Raw genomic sequence first — 24,494 nt, 5'->3', positions numbered from 1 at the left:
AAACAGGATGACGTCGCCTCAGAGCGCTGCGCGACGTCCCGCTCTGTGGGAAGTCCTTACAGCGATAGAAACAATCCAAAATCTCTCAGCCATTAAAATTTACACCGAAAACCAGCTGAATTTCTCAAATGATGTCCACTCGGATGTGCCTCAGTTTTTGAAAAGATTTTGATCAAGCACAGCGTCAGTCTCTCAGCAACTTCTCAGACAATGAAAATCCGACAAGGGGGATGGACCACTCCTTCCACAAGGCGTGCTCACAGGCGAATGACGTCACCGACAGGCGTGAAAAAAACTCTTGCATGCCCACGAGGGTTCAGGCTTGTCTGATGTAATCACACGTGATTCAAATCCATATGGTTTTTTAAAAAAATAAGGTGGGATACTTTTCTCGCAGACCTCGTACCTCCCTGAGAAAAATAACCAGCGGGTGTTCGAAGCACGCACATGCGTGCATGCAGCACATTCACACAGGGGAAAAAAAACTAACAAAACGCTGCACTGAGTAGTTTATTTATATAATTAAGCAAACAGGCACAAAGTCTATAGCTTTGCAGATTCTTGCCTTTTAAAGGACCATAAATTAATCTGGATATGAGTTTCTGTATTGGGGGTTTGCATAATTACAATTTAGTATATTTTTAATACAAAATTTAATATTCTAAATCTGAAACAAAATAAGACTGTTACCTTTAGTCTGCTTAACAGTAATTTATTAATTCCAGCGACTTTGCCAGTTGCCGTAATGGGCCAAAACAAAGAGAATGTGGGCCACTTTTAGCTCCTGGGCCCCATGTTTTGTGGACCTGGTCCACAGGATCTAGATTTTTTTTTTTTGGGGGGGGGGGGGGTGACACAAATATGCTACAGACAAAAATTTAAATGTCTTAAATTTTTTTTTTTTTTGTCAATTGGGGGTTTAGGTTTTGCTTTAATTGACAAGGAGATTGTGGAATCCTGACCAGGAGTGGTGGACAAGTGGTTTGTGAGCTTGTTTTCATTGAGGAAGGTTCCTGGTTCAAGCCCCACCCCTGTCATTTCTCCATGTAATGTGGAGTTGTCAGGAAGGGCATCCGGCGTAAAACTTGTGGCAGTTCAACATGCAGATCCACCTTGGATCTGCTGTGATGACCCAGAGTGCAAACCCCTTTCAGTCTGTTCTGCTTGAGGTTTCTTCCTCAGTATCATCAGAGGGAGTTTTTTTACTTACCACTGTCACCTGTGTGCTTGCTCTAGAGATTGGTAAGGTTAGACCTTAGTTGTGTGAAGCGCCTTGAGACAGTTTTGTTGTGATTTGGTGCTATATAAATGAAAATAAAGGGAGCAGCTAAAGGAACTTACTTTTATTGTTGAATCCAGATGTGCATCAGTTCCCATCACATTTTAATTTGAACACAACTATCCTTTTCTCCTTTTTCTTCTTAACTGGGAGCTTGTTCTTATTCTTGTTAGTCGTATTTTGTATGGAGGAAAATCCTGGTGTCCCTGGTGTGTCTGAGTCCCTAAATCTTCTACCCAGCTTGCCCATGTATCAGTCTGGCATTGCTCTGATAATTTACCATTACATTTAAACTACGTGTTGCGTTTAGAGCCCCGACGACTTCACTTATACTGAGTGAAGGGGTCTCTTTTTCTTATTGTACGTTCTTTAGTTTATATTTGCGCTGCGTTAAATTTAAGATTTTGTGAACGGAGTTTGGTGTGTTTGCCCTTTCCTATATGCCATCATGAGCTCTTCTGTTTATAAACTGCACCGCATGTAGCATTTATGTAGGTTTTATTCGCCGTTTCTCTTGTTTTAATCTAAGTATTTAAACGCCTGTTCGTATGATGAATTTACGCTTACACGTTTCGGATGAATCCTCTTAAATATGGATTTTATTGAACGGAGTTTGGTGAGTTACCCGCTCTTTGGCGATGTTGTTTAACACGCTCTGTTTATCTCCTCGCGGTTTGCTGCGTGGTGGCAGAAATCATTTTGAATGCGCTTTTTGATTTCGTGTAAATGTGAATGTTTTATTTTAGAAATAGTCTGCTGAAAAATGGAGTCGGCTGTTCGTGTGTTTACAATATGGCGACCGCCCCGCTCTTTGTTTTCAGTCCTCACCGCCATCTTCAGCCGTTAAGTCAGATTTACGGCGACGGACACGGAGGGGAAAAAATAAAAATACCATACTGGTGAAATATTCTGATTTAAAAATGAGTATGTGGCACAACAGAGCCTGTCTTATGCGCGCGTCTCTTCCCTCATACTCTGCACCGCTCTGCGCGCGCCTGGAATAAATTCCTTGAATGTCGTCATTCGGAGGTGACGTCACAATCAAACCAGCAGAAGCCTTCTTAGTTTTTTTTTTTTTTTTTTTTTAAATTAGGTACGAGTCATTTGGTACAAACCAAATGTAAATACGAGAAATCATAAAACGATCGCAAACTAAAAATATAAATCACTTTTGACAATAAATCAAGGTAGAAATCTGCGTTGTTCTCCACAACATTTAAGGCATAACAAAACCAAAGATTTACAATTGAAACTCTGTAAAGAAAAAACTGAAAAAATTATTTTTAAACTCAAGTCATGCGTATGAAAAACTTACACCAGGATAACTGGAGAAAGCTGATGTGGTTAACTTGCTTATTTCCTTTGGGGAGAATATTTAAGAGATTTCCTGCCTGCAGGCTTTTGTGATTATATGGCTAGGTCACGTGACCATTTCAATGTTCATTTATGCCTTTTTTTTTTTTTTTTTTTTTTTTTTTTTTTTTTTAGTCTTTATCAACATGCACCAATTTTGAGCATTTTTGGCTAAAAAAAAAAAAAATCTTTTTTGGGGGTGGGGGGGGGTAATTGCTTAAAATAGTGTACCTTTCATTACTTTTACACCTATTGAGGTGTTGAACTGCTTATACCTTACAGATGATTTATGTCCAAGCTCTTGTCGTGAAAAAATGAATCAGATTTTAAACTCTACAATATGATGCAATCAGACTACGAGACGGAGGCAGAGTTTTAGTGACCTGCTGAATTATGACGTTAATTTTAGTTTTTTTAAAATATGAGCAAATGGAGTATAATGGTGGTTTCCTTTGTTTATTTTTTACACCTGAACAGTGGTTATAATAGTGAGCTCAGCTGACACTTTTAATCTCATTTCCACCATGGAGTGGAAAAGGGGTACATATTTGCATTTAAAAATCAGGGTTCAGTACAGTAACTGTAATCTGTGTAATCTGTCAGTGGAGCTGCTGTCAGACACTTCAGCAGTGCAGCACGTTAAGGTTTTTTTTTTTTTTGCGACGTGTAAAGCCAGACGCCTTGTTTGTGTTTTGTGCAACTGACAGCATCCCATGAAACCTCACCCTGTATAGATTTGAAATGATTGTACACCATGCCACTAATCGGCGGCTGTCTCATCGGTGAAATTTTACTCTAATTCATATAAATCAGCTTGTCATAAATTGATAGCATCAAAACACGAATGCAGCCTGATTTTATCTGAGCACAGTGATTCAATAACAAATGTGGCTTTCTCTTTTAGACTCATGTTTCCATTTATATTTACATTCATATTCTAAAGCTTCTGATTGGAATAATCTGGTTGCTCGTTTCAACTTTCTGGTTTGCTGTTTCCTCAATTCGTCACGCACCACAAACACACAGCAGGCAGAGAGGTGTGGCCATGCCTCCTTTTATCAGGCACAAGATCACGCCTCCTTTTACACAGAACATGAATCTAGAGTGACAGTCTGTGGAAATGGCATGAAATGTCAGTGACTTATGGAAACAAATGAGCATGTGTGTATAATCGCACTGTGCAGGGTGCTGCCATACGTGGCGCTCACTACACACCGGGAGCAATAGGGCATTAAGGACCTTGCCCAAGGGCCCTTAGTGATTTTCCAGTCAGGCGGGGATTTGAACTGAGGATCTTCTGGTCTCAAGCCCAACACCTTAACCACTAGACCAGCAGCAGGCCGAGCAGCTGTCCCGGTATGTGTGTGTGCTTCAGAATAAAATTTTAATGTTGGGGTAGTGGGGGCTGCGCTCAGAATACAGTAAAGAGTATTATTTTCATTTTACTGTCTTATTTATTTTCCACTAATGAGTATTCACAGAAACTAATAAGTCACATGTACATAAGTATTCACATCCTTTGCTCAATACTTTGTTGATGCAACTTTGGCTACAATTACAGCCTCAAGTCTTCTTGAATATGATGCCACAAGCTTGGTGCACCTATCTTTGGGCAGTTTGGTCTATTCCTCTTTGCAGCACCTCTCAAGCTCCATCAGGTCGGATGGGGAGCGTCGGTGCACAGACATTTTCAGGTCTCTCCAGAGATGTTCAGTTGGATTCAGCTCTGGGCTCCTGAAGACACTCCTTTGATATCTTGGTTGTGTGCTTAGGGTCATTGTCCTGCTGAAAGATGAACCATCACCTCAGTCTGAGGTCAAGCACTCTGGATTTTAATTGAATTTAACCTTTATTTAACCGGGTTAGTCCCATTAAGATTGAGACATCTTTTACAAGGGAGTCCTGGGCAGTTATAAAGTTTCTGATTCTCTTAACCTCCATGTCTTTAAATGTGGGAGGAAACCCATGCAAACAAATGTGGAGAACATGCAGACTCCACACAGAGGCCACAGGTGGGGATCGATCCCATGACCTTCTTGCTGTGAGGCAAGAGTGCTTACCACTAAGTCACCATGCCTGGGGCAGGTTTTCATCCAGGATGTCTCTGTAAATTGCTGCATTTATCTTTCCCTCAATCCTGACTAGTCTCCCAGTTCCTGCTGCTGAAAAACATCCCCACAGCATGATGCAAAAATCTCAAACATTTTTTTCATATTGTCAGTATGGGGTATTGTGTGTAGAACTTTGAGGAGGGGGAAAAAACATCAATTTTGGAATAAGACTGTAACATAACACAGTGTGGAAAAAGTAAAGCGCTGTGAATACTTTCCAGAAGCACAGTATTATCAGAATTCAGCATTATCAGCCAGTTGTACTGGGCAGGCCCAGTGCCAGAAAAAAATATTAAGGGGGCGATGAGTTTATCACAGGGGGCAGGGTCGCCCCCCCAAAAGAAGTGCACACCGGAGGGTACGTGCCTCTGAGCGTGCGTAATGAATTGGGTGCGCTCCTGGAAAGCTCGTGTATTTAGGCTACACCGTTGTAAGAGACTAAGAGTAAAGAGTGATGACAGTATTTTTTAAATTATTATTTGAACGTTTAGACCCTCGGTCAAGTGATCTCCTGCATACCACAAAACCAAACCAACAACTGATCTGAGAAACGACACGAGACAGTAGATTAACCCCACATACAGCCCTCCATCACAAGCGCAAACAGCGCAAATGGGCATGACAGTCACACAACGGATCAAAGATAAACCTTTCATGTAGATATATGGTGGTTCCTCATTTATCGAGGGAGTTACGTCCTAAAAATAGCCCGCAATAGGCGAAATCCGCGAAGTAGTCAGCGTTATTTTTTACAATTATTATAGACGTTTTAAAGCTGTAAAACCCCTCACTACACACTTTATACACTTTTCTCAAACAGGCATTAACATTTTCTCAGTTTTCTCTCGTGTGTAAACACTCTCAAAGTTCAAACCTCAGTAGAAAAAGACCAACCTGTTTTCAGGCCCAAACATTTGTTTGAGAAATAAAAATAGAACGTTTTCCTATAAATAATTACGATTTCTTTTAGAACTAACAAATTTAATTTTAACGATCAACTTACGAGGTTGGACACATAAGAAATTATTAATAGTGACTGACCAGTATTTCACAGTTCCTCTGATCGCACCTCTTCATCCTGGCGCCGCGCCACTGTCGCGCCTTTTTCCACTCACACCTCGCTGCAGGTGTCTTTTTCCGAGTGAAGAACACAGTTATGGGTAGTTGTTGGCGCTCTTTTTTTCTTCTGGGCAAGAAAATTCTTATAAACAGACACGCAGAACACAATGCGCGTACTCTCCCTTCGCGGTGCCGCAACAGGTGTCCCGTCATCTCGACAGAACACCGGCCTGCTTGATGAGGACGCAGAGCACAATGTGCTGAGAAAAAAAAAAGCATGAAAAATTGTACTAAAAAATCCGTGAAACTGCGAGGCGCTATATTTTCCAATATTTCTTTTTCTTTCTTTTTTATTTTTGATAACTCTCACATCCGAGGGGGCGAGGTTGATGACGTGAGGGGGCGTCGCCCCCAAACGCCCCCTCATGGCGCCAGGTCCGGTACTGGGAAGTATTTTTACAAATTATAAATGTCCAAAATAGGTTCTGTCACATGGCCGTTTCTATAGAGCATTTGGGAATCCCGAAATTAGCCAACTGAGTTTAATTTAGTGTGGTGGACAAATTCTAGTGTAATGGAATTATATTGACGTAAAAATCTGGCTGCATTTTTAGCTCGCATTATAATTTTGCTTTGATTGTAATTGTGTTATTGTAGAATTGCCCCACTTTAGTGAAAATGTTCATAGTTTGTTCAAACTGGAGTCGAGTCTGTTGGTATCTGGTGGAAATAATTTGGCTGTACTCTTTATTAAAGCGGTCACTGATGGCTGTTTTTGTCTTTTTCCCCACAGTAACCCTCCTCTGAGTGAAGAAATGCTGCCCCCTGGGGAGTGGATGTGCCACCGCTGCAATGTTAGGAAAAAGGTGAGCTGCAGGTCTTCAGTGTTATGTTGCTGTTGTAAGTTTTGAGTTTTTATTTTCTGGTCAAACTGTGGTTTTCTCTGCCCAGAAACGAGAGCAGAAGTCCGAGCAGACAAACGGATTACCGGAAAGGTCTCTATCGAAGCGCTCAGCATCCCCGAGCATGGAGCTGGAGCTGAATGCGGGCCCGCTGCGGCTGGACGGCCTCCCCCCTGGGGCCGGGGCAGCCGGACCCGGTCTACGAGTGGCCCAGGTCCGCCTCCTGGACCGCAGGACCAGCAGCAGGCCGAGCAGCCGGCCCGGCACGCCCACGTCCAACACTTCCTCCACCCCGACGCCTTCGGAGGACCAGAATGACGGCGAGGAGGAGGTGCCAGACCCGGAGGATGACCTACCGGGTTCAGAGCTCGAGGCCGCCATGCCATCCACGCCGATGCCGCGTCTCCTCAAGAGGCCGTTTCAGCTACTGATAGCAGCTGCGATGGAGAGAAACCCGACGCAGTTCCAGCTGCCCAGTGAGCTCACCTGCACCACGGCACTGCCAGGTCAGCCAATCACAGCGGAGCCTGGACTTTAGGGGTTCGATGAGATTTAACCGTGAAATCACAATGATACAGATGAGAACTGAAAAGATGAATGTGACTTCCTTCTGTAGAAATGTATACCATTCATGTACAAACTTAGCAGACAAGAGGGGAGCGTGCACCTGTGTCCAAACGGAAATTGTAATTGCTCACCATTGCTGTGTAAAGATGAAGTCCAAGTCCCACTTTGCTAGCTGACAACAGGTTTATGATTTTTGGCTTTTCTTCAGTTTGTCTGGGTGGTGCGTTTGCAGGCAGCAGTAAACGGAGGAGAAAAGAGGAGCTGCTCGGGAAGCCGTTCAGGAGGCCCCAACATGAATTAGACCCCAACGGCCTGGTTCCTCTACCAGTCAAAGTCTGCTTCATGTGCAACAGGTTCGTATAGAAAGTATGAAGAACTGAGGAATGGACTCCAAGGAAAAGCTTAAACCATTATTTGATTCCCCCACCCAGGTTTTTTCCAAATAAAATACATTTATAGTTCCTCTTTGAGATGGTTAATGTAGTCTTGATTTTGATCATTCTTTGTGTTACTGTGCTTCCTGTGATCTGATTGGATCCAGTGAGCTGAAGATGATTTTTTTTTTTTAAGATGCTAACTGACGCTTAAATTTTTGTGAAGGAGCTGCAGGTTGGCGCCACTGATCCAGTGTGATTACTGCCCCCTTCTGTTCCACATGGACTGTCTGGACCCCCCGCTCACGGCCTTACCGGCTGGAAAATGGATGTGTCCGAACCACGTGGAGCACTTGGTGGTAAGAAACTCCCTGCATCGGTTTAACTTAAAGCTAAACAGCAGAAGAAAAATGTTATTTCCTGTCACCAGGCAGTAAGACTGTAAGTTTACAGTCCTGCTGAGAATTATTGCACCACAAAATTTTGAGTGCAAGGTTTCCGCTAGTTTGCCAGAAGGCACATGGGAGGCCCGAGCCTAGAATTTATATTTTTTTGTTCGTCTGTTTAAATGAAAAGTTTCCCTTTCGGTAGCTGGTGCTGTTTTTGCCACCTTGGTGTATGTTTCAAGGTCACAGGCAGCAGTTTTGTGAGTGGCAGGTATTTTGTTCCGCATGGGTCTTGTTGAGAAATAAAAGCCTTTAAACTGTTTTGTGTTCTCCAGCTGAATCAGAGAAACCTCAGCCTGTCCAGCCGCTGTCAGCTCTTCGACCAGTTCCAGGACCGAATGTCACAGCACGCTGTTAAGTTGGACTTCCTGAGGAGAGTCCACCGACAGAATGCACCCAACCCGCGCACGAGTCGACAGCACAGCAAGAAGACCATCAAGGTAAACTGTCATCCTTAGTGTGAAGGTGAAGAAAGACATGCGACCTCTGCCCAGAGAGGAGTACGACAGCGAATATTAGAAACAAATGCATTAAAAAAAAGAAACTCACTGTAGGAGCTGCTGCCAGAGAACATTTGATGGTTTTTGTGTGTCAACCGTTTTAATCTGCTGGATTTCTGTACAAAGATGTTTGAGCCATTTCAAACGTTTCTGTTGACGTTCTGATTGAACAGTCGTTCTTTGCTCTCAGGTTCCAGATGCCATCAAGTCTCAGTACCACAGTCCTCCCCCCATGCTGCTCTCAGCGGGAGTGCGTCAGTTGGAGCTGGTCTGCAGCGGTGTCCCCAACCGCCAGCCTCCAGAGCATCTGACCACGGAGGCCGAGCAGCACGAGGTGAACACACACAGACAACGGAGCTCGTGTTGTCTTAAATCACTCCATGCACTCAGGTTGTGTCTGTCAAAATGAAATGATACAAACAGCGGCGCTTCTTCTGAAAATAGCCTGCAGGATAAATTGTGGTTATAGATTCTAATGGTGACATTATATGGTAACTGCTGCTAAATGTAACAGAGCCCCAAATTTTAAATTGGCCTTTGGATCTCTGAGTGGTGGTTAGACTTACTGCAGGATTTAAAAAAAAAAAAAACATTTTTTTTTAGTGTGTCATAAATCACAAAAGAAGACAGTTGATTTTAATTTGATTAAAATATTTCATAGAACTTAAAAAAGCAAAATTCAGCAAAATTTTTAATCAAGCATAAAGCAAAGTGACTTTGAAATGTCACTATTTTAAGCTTGGATCTGGTCGCTTTTCTTAAGAGGTTTCTGTGGTTCAAAGCTTTTATGAGACCTGAGACCTGTTATGATTTGTACAAAAACACAGCACGGTTTTGGATTAACTGCTTTTCACATTAAGATGTTTTGAAATCATCGCGTTTGTGTTCTACCATCATCTTACCATAATTATGAGTAGGTTCTTGTTTGATGGCTATTTACTGATTACCAGCAGGTGGCGCACACAGGTTTAACAGTTTATCCTCTGGCAGGTCAGTTTTCTGTTCTGGCCTATTTAAAGCTGCCGGTTGTCCCAGCTGGTGATTGGATGAACACAGCCGAGCCAGCGACTCGTATGTGGGTGGAACAGGAGGCGTGGCTACAGGAGGAGTCATTGATCTGAGGTCACCCCAACAAACCACCAAGAACAGAATCAAACCAGGATTTGATTGATCTAGACCAAATAAGTTTGGTGTCCTTGTGCAAAGTGAAGGAGATTAACTCAAAACCCAGCAGGAAGAAAACGTCCCCGACTGTAAATCCTGTGTGTATTAGAAGAAAAGCACGAGTTCTAACGTTGTAAAATGTTTGTTTATCAGTGGCTTCAGGATGTCATCGCTCTGCAGTGCAGCATCACTCGTCACCTCTCCATCAAGCAGAAGACTTCATCCACACCGTCGTCCGAGTGGGAGTCTGAGCAGAAAACCACAACACTGCCCCCTATAGGAAGGACTTCACCCAGCACCTGCTCCAAACCCTGCAGTATACCTGATGACCCCCAGAGGGCATCGGCGTTAGGGGACACCGCAGCAGAACTGGGTCCTTGTAAATGCAGCACCACGCCCTGTCAGAACTGTAGGAAACCAAACGGACCTCGAGCAGCAGAAGACGGTCGACCCCCCAAAGCTAATGGACCTCTAGACTGTAACACGCCCGACCTGCAGCACAGACTGAAGACCAGCACCAACCCTCCTGACTCAGAGTCTGGCGCTGGCCTCCTAAACCACATAGGAGTGGGAGCAGTGAAATGGGAGCCCGAGGGCAGCGCGGAGGTCTGTGTTCAGAAAAACTGTCCCGACACCTTGGCGGCATGGAGCCAGCAGAACCACAGCAGCCAGCAGAAGGTGAACACGAGCAGCGAGCAAAACCCCTCCAACTCCATTACCAGCCACACGTGTTCAGAGAGTCTGCCTAAAGAAGCCCCGGAGCAGGACTCTGCCAATACGGGATCCTCAGGTCAGGAATCCTGGTGCTGCCGACTCACAAAATGTATAAATTTCTGCCTTTTTTTATGTAGATGTCAGTCTGTTCCTGTTCCACTCTGTTGTGAATCTGTCACTTTGAATCAAAGTTCTCTTCAATCACAGCTGCTCAAATTTGTAACTTCTCCACTGTCTTGTTGGCTTCCCTCATGAGTAGTCCTCCAGATTTATCATAATGTGCCACTCATTACTGGGCAGCGTAACACTGATGTGCCAAACCAGTTTCACTGAATCCACCACGTGGTTTCACTGAAGCAGTGCTCTCCAGAGTGACACAGCGCTCTCTGCTGGATACTGGGAAAAATTGCCAACAAGATGATTCAGAGTAACAAGATTTTTTTTTTTTTTTTTTTGCTTTTTGACATTATGGTATAATGATCACACACGGGGTTATTATAGTTATGTAAGAATTTTTTTCTTAAGAAAAATTCCAGATTTGGCTGAAAGAAAATTCTTATTTCAGAATTGGAATTTGTGCAAAACAAACCAAATCCCAACATACAAAGTTTAATTACAGAATCAGAATTTCTAATGAATCAATAAATAAAAATAAACAAAAATAATACCAAAAAATATTTCTGGAATCTGCTGAAAAATCCAATTACAGATTTTAATCCTAAAGTGGTCTTAAACATTTGGCAGCCTAAAAATTAATATTCATGAGACTTGCTCCAGATCTGTGTGGACTCATTGTTTGACTTTTTCTCCTGCAGATGTCAAGGCCAGTCCTGGTCCAGCAGACTCGCTGTCGTCCATCTCTCAGCTGTCCAGCTGCATGAAAGACGCTGCAGAAGATGATGGAGGTAAGTGTCTAATTAAAGAGGGGGGGCTGCATGTGCTTTTCTTACTGATGTCGCCTTTTTCAAAAGGATGGAAGCACGTTGTTTGTTCTTCAGCAGCTGCAGCTCTCTCACCTCCTGAAGTTGTTTTGGAGCAGGCCCCCCCCCCCCATGTGTACACCTGTGCGTTTTGTCGGGTGTCAGAGTGAACTTCCACCTTGTCGTCCTGTGTCCAGGTATCCAGTTGGACAAATTGGACGCGGCGATGATCAAACTTCTGGCCTGGCAGAGGATCCAGCAACTGTTCCCGCCTAAAACCTCCTCGGCGCTGAAAACGCCGGCGCCGTGTCCCGACAGTAAGACGCCATCACACCCGCCTGTCTGACACAAACACATACCGTCTGTCCATCTACGGCGTGACGACTCACCGACCTATGAATCACCATATGTCAGACGTGATTTAATGTCACTTCGTACAGATTCGCACGTTCATATGGTGTCATGATTCTCACTTGTGGACTTTTCTACGCTGATCTGCACTTTGTATTAAAATACAACATTTATAATGCACCACTAGCCACCAGAGGGCACCATAAAATGTAACAGTTCAGTTTCAAGCTTATAGAGTTGTACTTTTGTTTTATTTTGCACTTTCAACCAAATGATTAAAGAAATATTTCTCATTTTCTTCATATCTAAGCGCAAACACCAGAGACAACAGTAGTCAGCTGCTTTCAGCGCTCTGTGAAGCTGCAGAACGCTGGAAGCAGAGATCAAAGCAGATAGAGACACACTCCGCTCTGACTTAAAGGGGGAAAAAAATCCTCCAGAAAAATGTTTCATAATCCAGAGTTGCTTCTGTGTCGGCAGATGCTGATAATATACTCAGACGTTTATGGCTTATTTTACAGTTTAAAGGCTCCCTGTTTCCAAAAGGGTCAAAGGAAAACAGATGGTGAGGGTGAGGGGCGCAGAGGAGAGGAGGAGTGGGGGCGGAGCCTCAGTAAATAAGTGGAAAAACTGACAATCAAATCAGTCCAGCTTCAGCTGTTGTTCATAAGACAATTAGAGGTTATATTGTTTAAATTAATAATAATCACAATATTATCCCACTGAAACATGTTGGGGAAAAAACTGTCATGACAAACTCTGCCTGCTTCACAGGATTAAAAAGGTAGTGTGTCGTTTTTGAAGAAGAGAGCAAATGCTTTTGCCCATCAAATATTAATGTGCTTTTAACCTTTTCAACATTATTTTAATTAACTTAGACTTTGACAGAAACATTTAGAAAAGAGCTTTGGTATTACAAATATTACAGCATGTCATTTTTTTTGTCTATTATTCTTTCTTTCAGTGCATCTAAAACAACTCAAAATTAGTTAAAATAGGGCTTGCCAATAATGTTTTAGACGTATGAAACCCTATAGCTTCAGGGGGCTCTGCCCCCTTGACCCCTGCTGGGACCCCTCGGACCCCCGACCTTGAGTCGCGATCACATAATGTACCCGGCACTAAAATGGTTCTAGCTAGAATCCTGTGTCCCCCTAGTTGTGTGTGTGTGTGTGTGTGTGTGTGTGTGTGTGTGTGTGTGTGTGTGATGGGATATTCCGTTAAATTTAAAAACACTGAATGAAGGCAGTTTTTTTTTGTTTTTTTTTTTTTTAAACTGACTGAAGTTTGAGAATAATAATCTGACAGATGTGTGTTGGATTTACATGTATTCTTCAAATTTATTCTGAAAGTTTTTCCAGAGTTTTGACCGTTTCTCTCACAGATCAGAAGAAGGTGAAGGCCCGAGCAGTTTTCTACCCTCTGATGGGGAAAGGCGGAGCCATCAACATGTGCTACAGGACGCTCTACATCGGATCTGGTACGTTAAGCTCTCGCTCAGTTTTCCTAATCAGTCTTATTACAGTTTCCTGTTGACAAAACAGTGGTGAAAGCTTTCTGGAAATTCCTGGAGATTCAGGTTTTTACTTACATGGCAGATGTACATCAATGATCAATGATCTCTTGCTTGCCTCTACTGGTGGTTGGCTCTCACTGCGGTATTGTATCACTTCCTGTTCCGGAGCACAGCGGTGTTTTTCTGTATCTGTTAGCTGTTTAATCTGCGCAGTTAGATTGATCTAGTTATCTAGATTACGATTTGTTTCCCAGTGTAATCTTTACGTGCCTTAACTAAAGCACTCCTTCTGCTGAATCACCTCTAAATTATTTACGCATTATTCACTTTGCGTGTTTTTAGGAATCCGCTAGCTTAGCGTAGCTACTAGCTCTTAGCTGATTTAGCATGGCGGCTTCTCCTGTCTCTCCCGCACTTTTCTGCTCTGGGTGTGAAATGTTTCGTTATTTCTCGGCCTCCTTTAGCAGTAATGGTACTTGTAATAAGTGTAGCTTATTCGTAGCTTTGGAGGCCAGGCTGGGCGAATTGGAGACTCGGCTCCGCACCGTGGAAAATTCTACAGCTAGCCAGGCCCCTGTAGTCGGTGCGGACCAAGGTAGCTTAGCCGCCGTTAGTTCCCCCCTGGCAGATCCCGAGCAGCCGGGAAAGCAGGCCGACTGGGTGACTGTGAGGAGGAAGCGTAGCCCTAAACAGAAGCCCCGTGTACACCGCCAACCCGTTCACATCTCTAACCGTTTTTCCCCACTCGACGACACACCCGCCGAGGATCAAACTCTGGTTATTGGCGACTCTGTTTTGAGAAATGTGAAGTTAGCGACACCAGCAACCATAGTCAATTGTCTTCCGGGGGCCAGAGCAGGCGACATTGAAGGAAATTTGAAACTGCTGGCTAAGGCTAAGCGTAAATTTGGTAAGATTGTAATTCACGTTGGCAGTAATGACACCCGGTTACGCCAGTCGGAGGTCACTAAAATTAACATTAAATCGGTGTGTAACTTTGCAAAAACAATGTCGGACTCTGTAGTTTTCTCTGGGCCCCTCCCCAATCGGACCGGGAGTGACATGTTTAGCCGCATGTTCTCCTTGAATTGCTGGCTGTCTGAGTGGTGTCCAAAAAATGAGGTGGGCTTCATAGATAATTGGCAAAGCTTCTGGGGAAAACCTGGTCTTGTTAGGAGAGACGGCATCCATCCCACTTTGGATGGAGCAGCTCTCATTTCTAGAAATCTGGCCAATTTTCTTAAATCCTCCAAACCGTGACTATCCAGGGTTGGGACCAGGAAGCAGAGTTGTAGTCTCACACCTCTCTGCAGCTTCTCTCCCCCTGCCATCCCCTCATTACCCCATCCCCGTAGAGACGGTGCCTGCTCCCAGACTACCAATAACCAGCAAAAATCTATTTAAGCATAAAAATTCAAAAAGAAAAAATAATATAGCACCTTCAACTGCACCACAGACTAAAACAGTTAAATGTGGTCTGTTAAACATTAGGTCTCTCTCTTCTAAGTCCCTGTTAGTAAATGATATAATAATTGATCAACATATTGATTTATTCTGCCTTACAGAAACCTGGTTACAGCAGGATGAATATGTTAGTTTAAATGAGTCAACACCCCCGAGTCACACTAACTGTCAGAATGCTCGTAGCACGGGCCGGGGCGGAGGATTAGCAGCAATCTTCCATTCCAGCTTATTAATTAATCAAAAACCCAGACAGAGCTTTAATTCATTTGAAAGCTTGTCTCTTAGTCTTGTCCATCCAAATTGGAAGTCCCAAAAACCAGTTTTATTTGTTATTATCTATCGTCCACCTGGTCGTTACTGTGAGTTTCTCTGTGAATTTTCAGACCTTTTGTCTGACTTAGTGCTTAGCTCAGATAAGATAATTATAGTGGGCGATTTTAACATCCACACAGATGCTGAGAATGACAGCCTCAACACTGCATTTAATCTATTATTAGACTCTATTGGCTTTGCTCAAAAAGTAAATGAGTCCACCCACCACTTTAATCATATCTTAGATCTTGTTCTGACTTATGGTATGGAAATAGAAGACTTAACAGTATTCCCTGAAAACTCCCTTCTGTCTGATCATTTCTTAATAACATTTACATTTACTCTGATGGACTACCCAGCAGTGGGGAATAAGTTTCATTACACTAGAAGTCTTTCAGAAAGCGCTGTAACTAGGTTTAAGGATATGATTCCTTCTTTATGTTCTCTAATGCCATATACCGACGCGGTGCGGAGTGGCTACCTGGGCTCTGTGGGGGAGATAGAGTATCTCGTCAATAGTTTTACATCCTCATTGAAGACAACTTTGGATGCTGTAGCTCCTCTGAAAAAGAGAGCTTTAAATCAGAAGTGTCTGACTCCGTGGTATAACTCACAAACTCGTAGCTTAAAGCAGATAACCCGTAAGTTGGAGAGGAAATGGCGTCTCACTAATTTAGAAGATCTTCACTTAGCCTGGAAAAAGAGTCTGTTGCTCTATAAAAAAGCCCTCCGTAAAGCTAGGACGTCTTTCTACTCATCACTAATTGAAGAAAATAAGAACAACCCCAGGTTTCTTTTCAGCACTGTAGCCAGGCTGACAAAGAGTCAGAGCTCTATTGAGCTGAGTATTCCATTAACTTTAACTAGTAATGACTTCATGACTTTCTTTGCTAACAAAATTTTAACTATTAGAGAAAAAATTACTCATAACCATCCCAAAGACGTATCGTTATCTTTGGCTGCTTTCAGTGATGCCGGTATTTGGTTAGACTCTTTCTCTCCGATTGTTCTGTCTGAGTTATTTTCATTAGTTACTTCATCCAAACCATCAACATGTTTATTAGACCCCATTCCTACCAGGCTGCTCAAGGAAGCCCTACCATTATTTAAAGCTTCGGTCTTAAATATGATCAATCTATCTTTATTAGTTGGCTATGTACCACAGGCTTTTAAGGTGGCAGTAATTAAACCATTACTTAAAAAGCCATCACTTGACCCAGCTATCTTAGCTAATTATAGGCCAATCTCCAACCTTCCTTTTCTCTCAAAAATTCTTGAAAGGGTAGTTGTAAAACAGCTAACTGATCATCTGCAGAGGAATGGTCTATTTGAAGAGTTTCAGTCAGGTTTTAGAATTCATCATAGTACAGAAACAGCATTAGTGAAGGTTACAAATGATCTTCTTATGGCCTTGGACAGTGGACTCATCTCTGTGCTTGTTCTGTTAGACCTCAGTGCTGCTTTTGATACTGTTGACCATAAAATTTTATTACAGAGATTAGAGCATGCCATAGGTATTAAAGGCACTGCGCTGCGGTGGTTTGAATCATATTTGTCTAATAGATTACAATTTGTTCATGTAAATGGGGAATCTTCTTCACAGACTAAAGTTAATTATGGAGTTCCACAAGGTTCTGTGCTAGGACCAATTTTATTCACTTTATACATGCTTCCCTTAGGCAGTATTATTAGACGGTATTGCTTAAATTTTCATTGTTACGCATATGATACCCAGCTTTATCTATCCATGAAGCCAGAGGACACACACCAATTAGCTAAACTGCAGGATTGTCTTACAGACATAAAGACATGGATGACCTCTAATTTCCTGCTTTTAAACTCAGATAAAACTGAAGTTATTGTACTTGGCCCCACAAATCTTAGAAACATGGTGTCTAACCAGATCCTTACTCTGGATGGCATTACCCTGACCTCTAGTAATACTGTGAGAAATCTTGGAGTCATTTTTGATCAGGATATGTCATTCAAAGCGCATATTAAACAAATATGTAGGACTGCTTTTTTGCATTTACGCAATATCTCTAAAATCAGAAAGGTCTTGTCTCAGAGTGATGCTGAAAAACTAATTCATGCATTTATTTCCTCTAGGCTGGACTATTGTAATTCATTATTATCAGGTTGTCCTAAAAGTTCCCTAAAAAGCCTTCAGTTAATTCAAAATGCTGCAGCTAGAGTACTGACGGGGACTAGAAGGAGAGAGCATATCTCACCCATATTGGCCTCTCTTCATTGGCTTCCTGTTAATTCTAGAATAGAATTTAAAATTCTTCTTCTTACTTATAAGGTTTTGAATAATCAGGTCCCATCTTATCTTAGGGACCTCGTAGTACCATATCACCCCAATAGAGCGCTTCGCTCTCAGACTGCAGGCTTACTTGTAGTTCCTAGGGTTTGTAAGAGTAGAATGGGAGGCAGAGCCTTCAGCTTTCAGGCTCCTCTCCTGTGGAACCAGCTCCCAATTCAGATCAGGGAGACAGACACTCTCTCTACTTTTAAGATTAGGCTTAAAACTTTCCTTTTTGCTAAAGCTTATAGTTAGGGCTGGATCAGGTGACCCTGAACCATCCCTTAGTTATGCTGCTATAGACGTAGACTGCTGGGGGGTTCCCATGATGCACTGAGTGTTTCTTTCTCTTTTTGCTCTGTATGCACCACTCTGCATTTAATCATTAGTGATCGATCTCTGCTCCCCTCCACAGCATGTCTTTTTCCTGGTTCTCTCCCTCAGCCCCAACCAGTCCCAGCAGAAGACTGCCCCTCCCTGAGCCTGGTTCTGCTGGAGGTTTCTTCCTGTTAAAAGGGAGTTTTTCCTTCCCACTGTAGCCAAGTGCTTGCTCACAGGGGGTCGTTTTGACCGTTGGGGTTTTACATAATTATTGTATGGCCTTGCCTTACAATATAAAGCGCCTTGGGGCAACTGTTTGTTGTGATTTGGCGCTATATAAAAAAATTGATTGATTGATTGATGTTTCCGGGTTATTTTTGGTAGCATACATCAGAATCCATTAATGCTCCACAGCCAAACAGTAGGTGGCAGTAATGCACCACGTTGGTTTGCAAACTGCCACTAAACTCTAATGCTGCGTTCACACCGGGCACGACCAGACGCCACAAATTCACGGGGGTCGTGTGGCGACAGACGCGCCACCATCGCCCGGTGTGTCGCTCTGCTTTTGCTGCGAAAATTCGCCCTGGTGCGTCATCAAATTGGAGGAGCTTCCATTCCGCTCGCCGGCTCCGGTTGTCAGTCAGGTTAACATGACGGACCTTGATCACACGGAGCGAGTTGTTGTGGAAAGACGTTCCCAATTCGGGGAGTATCATTATTTGCTGCAGGAGCTGCGTCTGGATGACGGGCACTTTCAGCGGTCCTTCCCCCTCTGCAGGACCCAGTTTGAGGACCTCCTGTCCGGTTCATGCGCGCACATGTAAACAATAAAAAAGAAAAAGAAACTCTGCTGCCTGCTGCGGGGCTGCTCCTCGCTCTTCCCCCCAAAAAACTCTGTCATAATTATGTTTAGAAACCAGTCACCATTTGTTTTATTATACATCTGTGTAGTTAATAAATAAAATTATCTCCATGGACGATTCACTCATGCATGCATGTAAAAAAAAAAAAGAAAGAAACTCCGCTCCCCCTGCTGCGGGCTGCTGTTCGCTGCAAAAACTGTCATAATTGTGAAATAAAGGACAAAAGAGACATAAGTCCTGCTCACAGGCAGGACATGTTCACATCTTCAGTCAAACTCCAGACATCTCCACGTCACTACATATTCAGTCCCTGATTGGTCATCGCGGCACGACAAGACAAAAAAGTTCAGATTTTTCAACTTGGGGAGGAGGGCAACGCAACGTGATGCAATATCGCGCCACAAACGCACCAATCGCTCAAAATCGCTTCTCGCGTCGCTTCATTCACGTCCATTGCGTCGCACTGCGTGACTTGGTGCCAGAACGCGTCATTCCAGAGGGATTACATGGCAACACGTTGCTGCTGTCGCTCGCGTCGCACCAGGTGTGAATGCGTCATTAAGAAGAAGGAAGAGGGGTTTTCTTTTTGTTTTGATTTCCTGGCACGTGTCCAATTTAGTCTGTGGTCTGTATCTGTAAAATTATTTGGAAACGTCTGAGACGTCAGTGGATATTCAGTCTCACGTTCTCACGTCCTGATCCGAGACTGAAGGACAATGTAACGCAGTGCCGCTCAGCCACCCAGCAGCCAATGAGAGACGCTGTTACAGATTTTACTGTGAACTCGGCGTCATGTTGAAAGGGCAAAGTAAATGTCTGTTGTTCTGCTGTAGCGAGACGATTTTAATGTTGACTCATGAATAAATTCAAATGGGGCTGGTTCAACCAAAAGGAACAAAACTCTGACACGACTCTTTTTAAATTGTCCTTTATACAGAAACATTAACACTCCTGATAAGTCTGATTTTATTATATCATGTTTTTGACAATTTCTTGTCAGTTGATGTTATTCAAGTTATTTCCCACAAATCGAACTGTCTTTGGGATAAATTTCCTTCAAACTGTCTCCGTGCAAATGTGATATGTTCACCTGCCAAATCTGCCTTTTATGGTTTCTGCTGTTACATAGAATTAAAATATAAATATTTAACACACTCATAGAAGTCAGATTTTGATGTGAAAATATGTTTGCGTCATTTTGCACAAACATTTAAAGTGAGTATCCCAGAATGCTGACGTCAGCACTGGATGGAAAAATCTGTTTTGTTGTCTTTCCTATTTATAGAAGTGAATAAGAATCACATGTAAACTCAAAGGTTGTCAAAGCCAGGGTGGGAGTGGGGATAAGCTCCCACTCCCTATAAAATGCTCCCAATGCTGCGCGTCTCAAACAGCCTCTGACAGCCAAGTCAGCTCCTGGTGTTCACATGTGGTTTAGTTACTAAACCCGGTGAAACTGTTTAACAGGAGAAGGAGCTAAAGGTGGACCAGTGGCACCTTAAATCCAGCTGCTTTTGGCAGATGAGGCTCGTCAACCTTGGATAGCAGCTCATGATGATTTCAGACCTCTGCTGCCTTGTGGCTGTACCCACCTATGGGGAAGGCTATAGGAGTAAACCCTAAGGAAAAATCAGGAGTTGGAGTCCCTAAGTCGGTCTGCTGCTGCTTCCAGCAACTCCAGCGACACTGCTGGCACCAACCTGTATCAGCCCTATCGTTCCGTTAGCTCCGTCTCCAGTGTGGAAAGGGGGAACTGACCGCATGGGCAACAGTTAGTTCTCCATATCACCCTGCCCTGGCTTGCGCTGTGTCGAACTGTAATTAGGATGGGTTAAATGCAGAGGACAAATTTCATTGTATATATGTATGTACAATGACAATAAAGGCACTTTACTTACTTATTTTAACTCTTTTTGACTACTTTTAGTTTTACCTTCATAATTTACCTTTAAAAAAAAAAAATGTTTACCTGGCCTTATTTGGTGTCATTTTTTTTTTCAGCAAAACCTCACCTGTGTGACATTAGTTTTCTTTCATTCTGATATACTGCATTAAAACAATGACCCTGAATTCACCCCAAAACCTGAAATTCGAATCAGGAAGTTTTTTTTTTTTTTTTTTTTTTTTTTTTTTGTGGGAAAAAAATAAATAACTTTTCCTAACTTAGAATGCAAATATAAATTGTAATTGTCAAAAATGTAGCAAACAAAGCTATATACAACAATTCAACATGGTTCAGGTGTTTTTTTGTGTCTATTTACATGCAATAAGATGCCACACATTATATTTGTGCCACTCAGAAAAACAATTCCTGTCCAATGCACATCAGAAGACCCCCAGATTTGTACAGATATTCCACCTTAATATCCATGTGTATTTTTCCCTAATTACTTGTTTTTGTAGCTTTTTTTATTGGTATTGGTACAGACTGTCCTGACTTGGTGGCCAAAAAAAAAACAGGAAAAGGTGTTTTGGACTTTAGACACCACATGCTAAAACACTCCGCCACATACGCTAAAAACACACTCCAAGCACGGCAAATACCACACAATGTTCAAAACCTGTCGCTTTCTGCTTTTCACTTCGCATGAAACCATAATTTCCCTTCGCTCAATAATGAAATTACGTGGATTGGGGATCACAGTTTATTAGGCAATATATTTTACACCAGTGATAAAGAAGAATGCGTTTTTTTTTTTTTTTGTTTTTTACATTGCTGTCAGACAGACACGGAAGAAAAGTCCCGTTCGCAAAACGCATGCGCACACCCACCCACGTGGGGTCTGTGGGTTGTCATCAAACCCACCAATGTGGGTTTGATGTTGATGTTGGTGATTTTGATTGGTTAGCTCCTGAGTTTTCCACCAGTGGTAACACCCCCTTCTCCTGCTGCAGCTGAGGGAGTCTTATTTCTTTCCAGCCCTCTGGGTCCTGCAGCAGAATGAGGAAATGAGTTGTTTCTCCTGCGAGTGTCTGTAGAACGCGCCGCAAATGAGAATAATATTCCCCCCCTCCAAAAAAAAAACCTCACGTAAATTATTAATCATAATTCAAGTTATACTTGGCCTATTAAGTGGTATGCAGGTTGAATTCCACATGTTCAACATGTATTCAAACAGACACGAGTGGAGCAGAAAGAAACAGTCATGAATAAAATGGTAAATGGATTGCATTTTCCAAGTCATTAAAAAGATACAAACCTCTCTCAGTGGCCACAGAGCTCTGTGGCTGCAATTACCGAGACCGTGCGGCACTGCGGATTTTTCCGCAAGAAGTCTATCCTTGCGGGCAGCCGGCCGCTCTGCATCAAAACAGCGAGCGCAGTCTCTGGACCTGTTGCCAAGTTGGCCGCACCTCCATTCAGTAGACAGGGAGGTGGTGCCGACTGCACAGCAGACACGGGGGCGGTGTGAGTGGCCTGCTGCTGCGTTTACCAAGCCTGCAGACTTGGCAAGCGCATCGGAGGCAGTGAGAGCAAGGCGTCGGGGAAGAATGTTGCCCGCTGTCGATGTCGCCGCTGATCTGAGCATTCAAGCCTTGTTAAAAACGGATTATCCCCCCCCATGGCCTACTTGCATCAGTGATAAAGGTACTTTGTAAAGGTTAGTCATTTATTCAAGCTGAGTATTTATTCATTAATTTTTCAAACACCAGAGTGGATTTTATGGTCTGGTTTCACTAATCCCAGTTTTCCTGAATCTGATTATAGCCACAGACAAATCCTTTAATCAAATTATAACTATAGTAGTTATTCAGATTATTTCTGCCTTGATTTGCTATTTTTTTTTGTGTTTATCTTGAAGATGATCCAAATGGTAAATGGACTGCATTTATACAGCACTTTTCCATCTGCATCAGACGCTCAAAACACTTTACAATAATGCCTCACATTCACTCCAATGTCATACAAAGTGCTCACTACACACCGGGAGCAATGAGAGGATTAAAGGCCTTGCCCAGGGGCCCTTAGTGATTTTCCAGTCAGGCTGGGATTTGAACCGAGGATCCTCTGGTCTCAAGCCCAATGTTTCACCATTAAACCATCACCTCCCCTCAAACCTTGATTTGACTTCAGATGGCCAGCAGAAGGCGACACTGAGCTATGAGTTCTTTTTGATCTGTTGAACTGTATTTTTTCCTGAAGGTGCTGACATGGACGTGTGCCTTACAAACTACGGTCACTGCAACTACATATCGGGGAAACATGCCTGTATTTTCTACGATGAGGTATGCAGTTTTCACGGGGGGGAGAGGTGATGTCAAACAATGTGTTATTAATGGATTCTGCATGTTCCCACTAGAACACCAAGCATTACGAGCTGCTCAATTACAGCGAGCATGGCACCACCGTGGACAACGTCCTCTACTCCTGTGACTTCTCAGAGAAGGCCTCCACATCACCACCAAGTGGCCTGGTGGCCAAAGTGCAAGGCATCATCCGTGAGTGCTTCTTTTTTTTTTCTGTGCTATTCTGAATTTATGTATTTTTCACTTTATATTTTGCCATCTCACGATAAATTCAGACTGCTGCAGCGTATCAGGAGTTCAGTTCGGTCAAGAGCAAACATCATGGACAGGAAACGTTCGTGCTCCATCACTCTAATGAACAAATGCAGTCAGCCTGAGGATTTTGCTGAACTTCGTGGTGATGTAGTCAAAATAGAAATCCATACTTAATCCCGGTTACATCCCTGTGATGTTCTCACAGCATCTAACATGTCCCACAAATTTCTTTCCACACGTGTAATCATGTGCGCACCACCTGCAACTCATTCTGGCAACGAACGACCACATCATACTACTCACTGTCATTTGTTTTGCAAGTTTTCTTGTCTGCATGTAGAAAAACAGCTGTCCTTGGGGGAGTGTTTTTTTCTTTTGTGTGTGTGTGTAACCTGTTATTCAGTGTCATGAACAGCGACAGTCTCATTTCATTCACAAAGCGGCACACAGACAGCTGCTGGGACAGTCTGTCTGCACCACGCCTTTGAAGTCCTTAACTCGGGTGAAGTCAGTGATCTGTCCTTATTTGATTCTTCTTGCGTCCTGATGTGACTACGTCCTCCAAGTCCACGGAGACCGCGCCCTGAATAGTTTCGACTGTTAATCATTTGTACAGGTTCTTTCTGCCTCCTCCATGTTTTTTTTTGTTTTGTTTTTTTGCAGGTGTTGTAAAAATGTGGCTGAGTAATGGGGTTATTGGTGAACAGGAAACCTGTGTTCGGCCATTAACGTCACATGTGACAGACCCCAGTGAGATGTCGTGTTTTTTTTATTATTATTTGTTTGCTCACACGCAGATCTTTTCTGCCCTCTGCAGGTCGCAGTAAGAAGCGTGAGCAGGAAAAGGGCCCGAGCTCAAAGGCGGCTTTTTTGCCAGCCAGCGGTGTGATGAGCAGTCAGCCGCACGGCGCCGTGCCGGCGTCATGCACCTGCAAGGCGAGCAGCTCCAGCCTGATCGGCGGCAGCGGGGCGGGCTGGGAGGGCACGGCGCTGCTCCACCACGGCAGCTGCATCAAACTGGGCTGCCTGCAGTTCGTCTTCAGCATCACAGAGTTCGCCAGTAAGCAGCCCAAACAGGAGCTCACGACCACGCCCGCCGCCAGCAGCAGCACTACCAGTACCGCCGTCACCGCCACCTCCCCACCCAACACTGCCACCGTCAGCAGCCCCTCCAGCCAGGACGAGGCCGACGCCGAGCCGCTCCCTCCCCTCCAAGTGCCCGCGCTGCGCTCCGATGCCGTTCCTTAACCTGCACCGGAATTCCCTCCCATTGTTTTGCACCTTCCACGTCACAATGAAGGGAAAACTGCACAGCCGGTTGGTCAACAGGGAATAATTATTATTGTTTCCCCCATTTTAATGGTTTCTATCTTTGCATGAACTTGAAGTATTATTGACAATCTTGTTTTTGAATGACTGACAGTCACCTTTTGTTCATGTAACGCCCATTAGGACACGGAGAGAGCT

General features: G+C 43.4%; 1 protein-coding gene across 3 annotated transcripts in view; it reads left to right on the top strand.

The window, feature by feature from the left end:
* The window catches only part of phf12b (PHD finger protein 12b), a 35,281-nt gene extending 10,809 nt beyond the window's left edge, over positions 1 to 24,472 (top strand). Inside the window, exons 3-15 of one of the 3 annotated variants that reach the window (XM_034169035.1) lie at positions 6,596 to 6,668; positions 6,754 to 7,210; positions 7,504 to 7,624; positions 7,872 to 8,004; positions 8,367 to 8,531; positions 8,782 to 8,925; positions 9,909 to 10,545; positions 11,285 to 11,374; positions 11,587 to 11,706; positions 13,125 to 13,220; positions 22,669 to 22,751; positions 22,826 to 22,964; positions 23,845 to 24,472. In XM_034169035.1, the coding sequence (XP_034024926.1) occupies positions 6,596 to 6,668; positions 6,754 to 7,210; positions 7,504 to 7,624; positions 7,872 to 8,004; positions 8,367 to 8,531; positions 8,782 to 8,925; positions 9,909 to 10,545; positions 11,285 to 11,374; positions 11,587 to 11,706; positions 13,125 to 13,220; positions 22,669 to 22,751; positions 22,826 to 22,964; positions 23,845 to 24,275 (2,689 nt within the window). In that variant the 3' untranslated portion in view covers positions 24,276 to 24,472. Of the gene's footprint in view, positions 1 to 6,595; positions 6,669 to 6,753; positions 7,211 to 7,479; positions 7,625 to 7,871; positions 8,005 to 8,366; positions 8,532 to 8,781; positions 8,926 to 9,908; positions 10,546 to 11,281; positions 11,375 to 11,586; positions 11,707 to 13,124; positions 13,221 to 22,668; positions 22,752 to 22,825; positions 22,965 to 23,844 lie in introns of all 3 variants that reach the window. The other 2 variants (XM_034169034.1, XM_034169033.1) reach the window with 2 other exon arrangements.
* The last annotated feature ends 22 nt before the right edge of the window (positions 24,473 to 24,494 follow it).

Source organism: Thalassophryne amazonica, chromosome 4 (genome assembly GCF_902500255.1).
Source record: "Thalassophryne amazonica chromosome 4, fThaAma1.1, whole genome shotgun sequence".
In the NCBI taxonomy this organism is placed as follows: domain Eukaryota; kingdom Metazoa; phylum Chordata; class Actinopteri; order Batrachoidiformes; family Batrachoididae; genus Thalassophryne; species Thalassophryne amazonica.
Note: the sequence above shows the minus strand (reverse complement) of the source record. Positions and strands in the feature narration are given on the sequence as shown.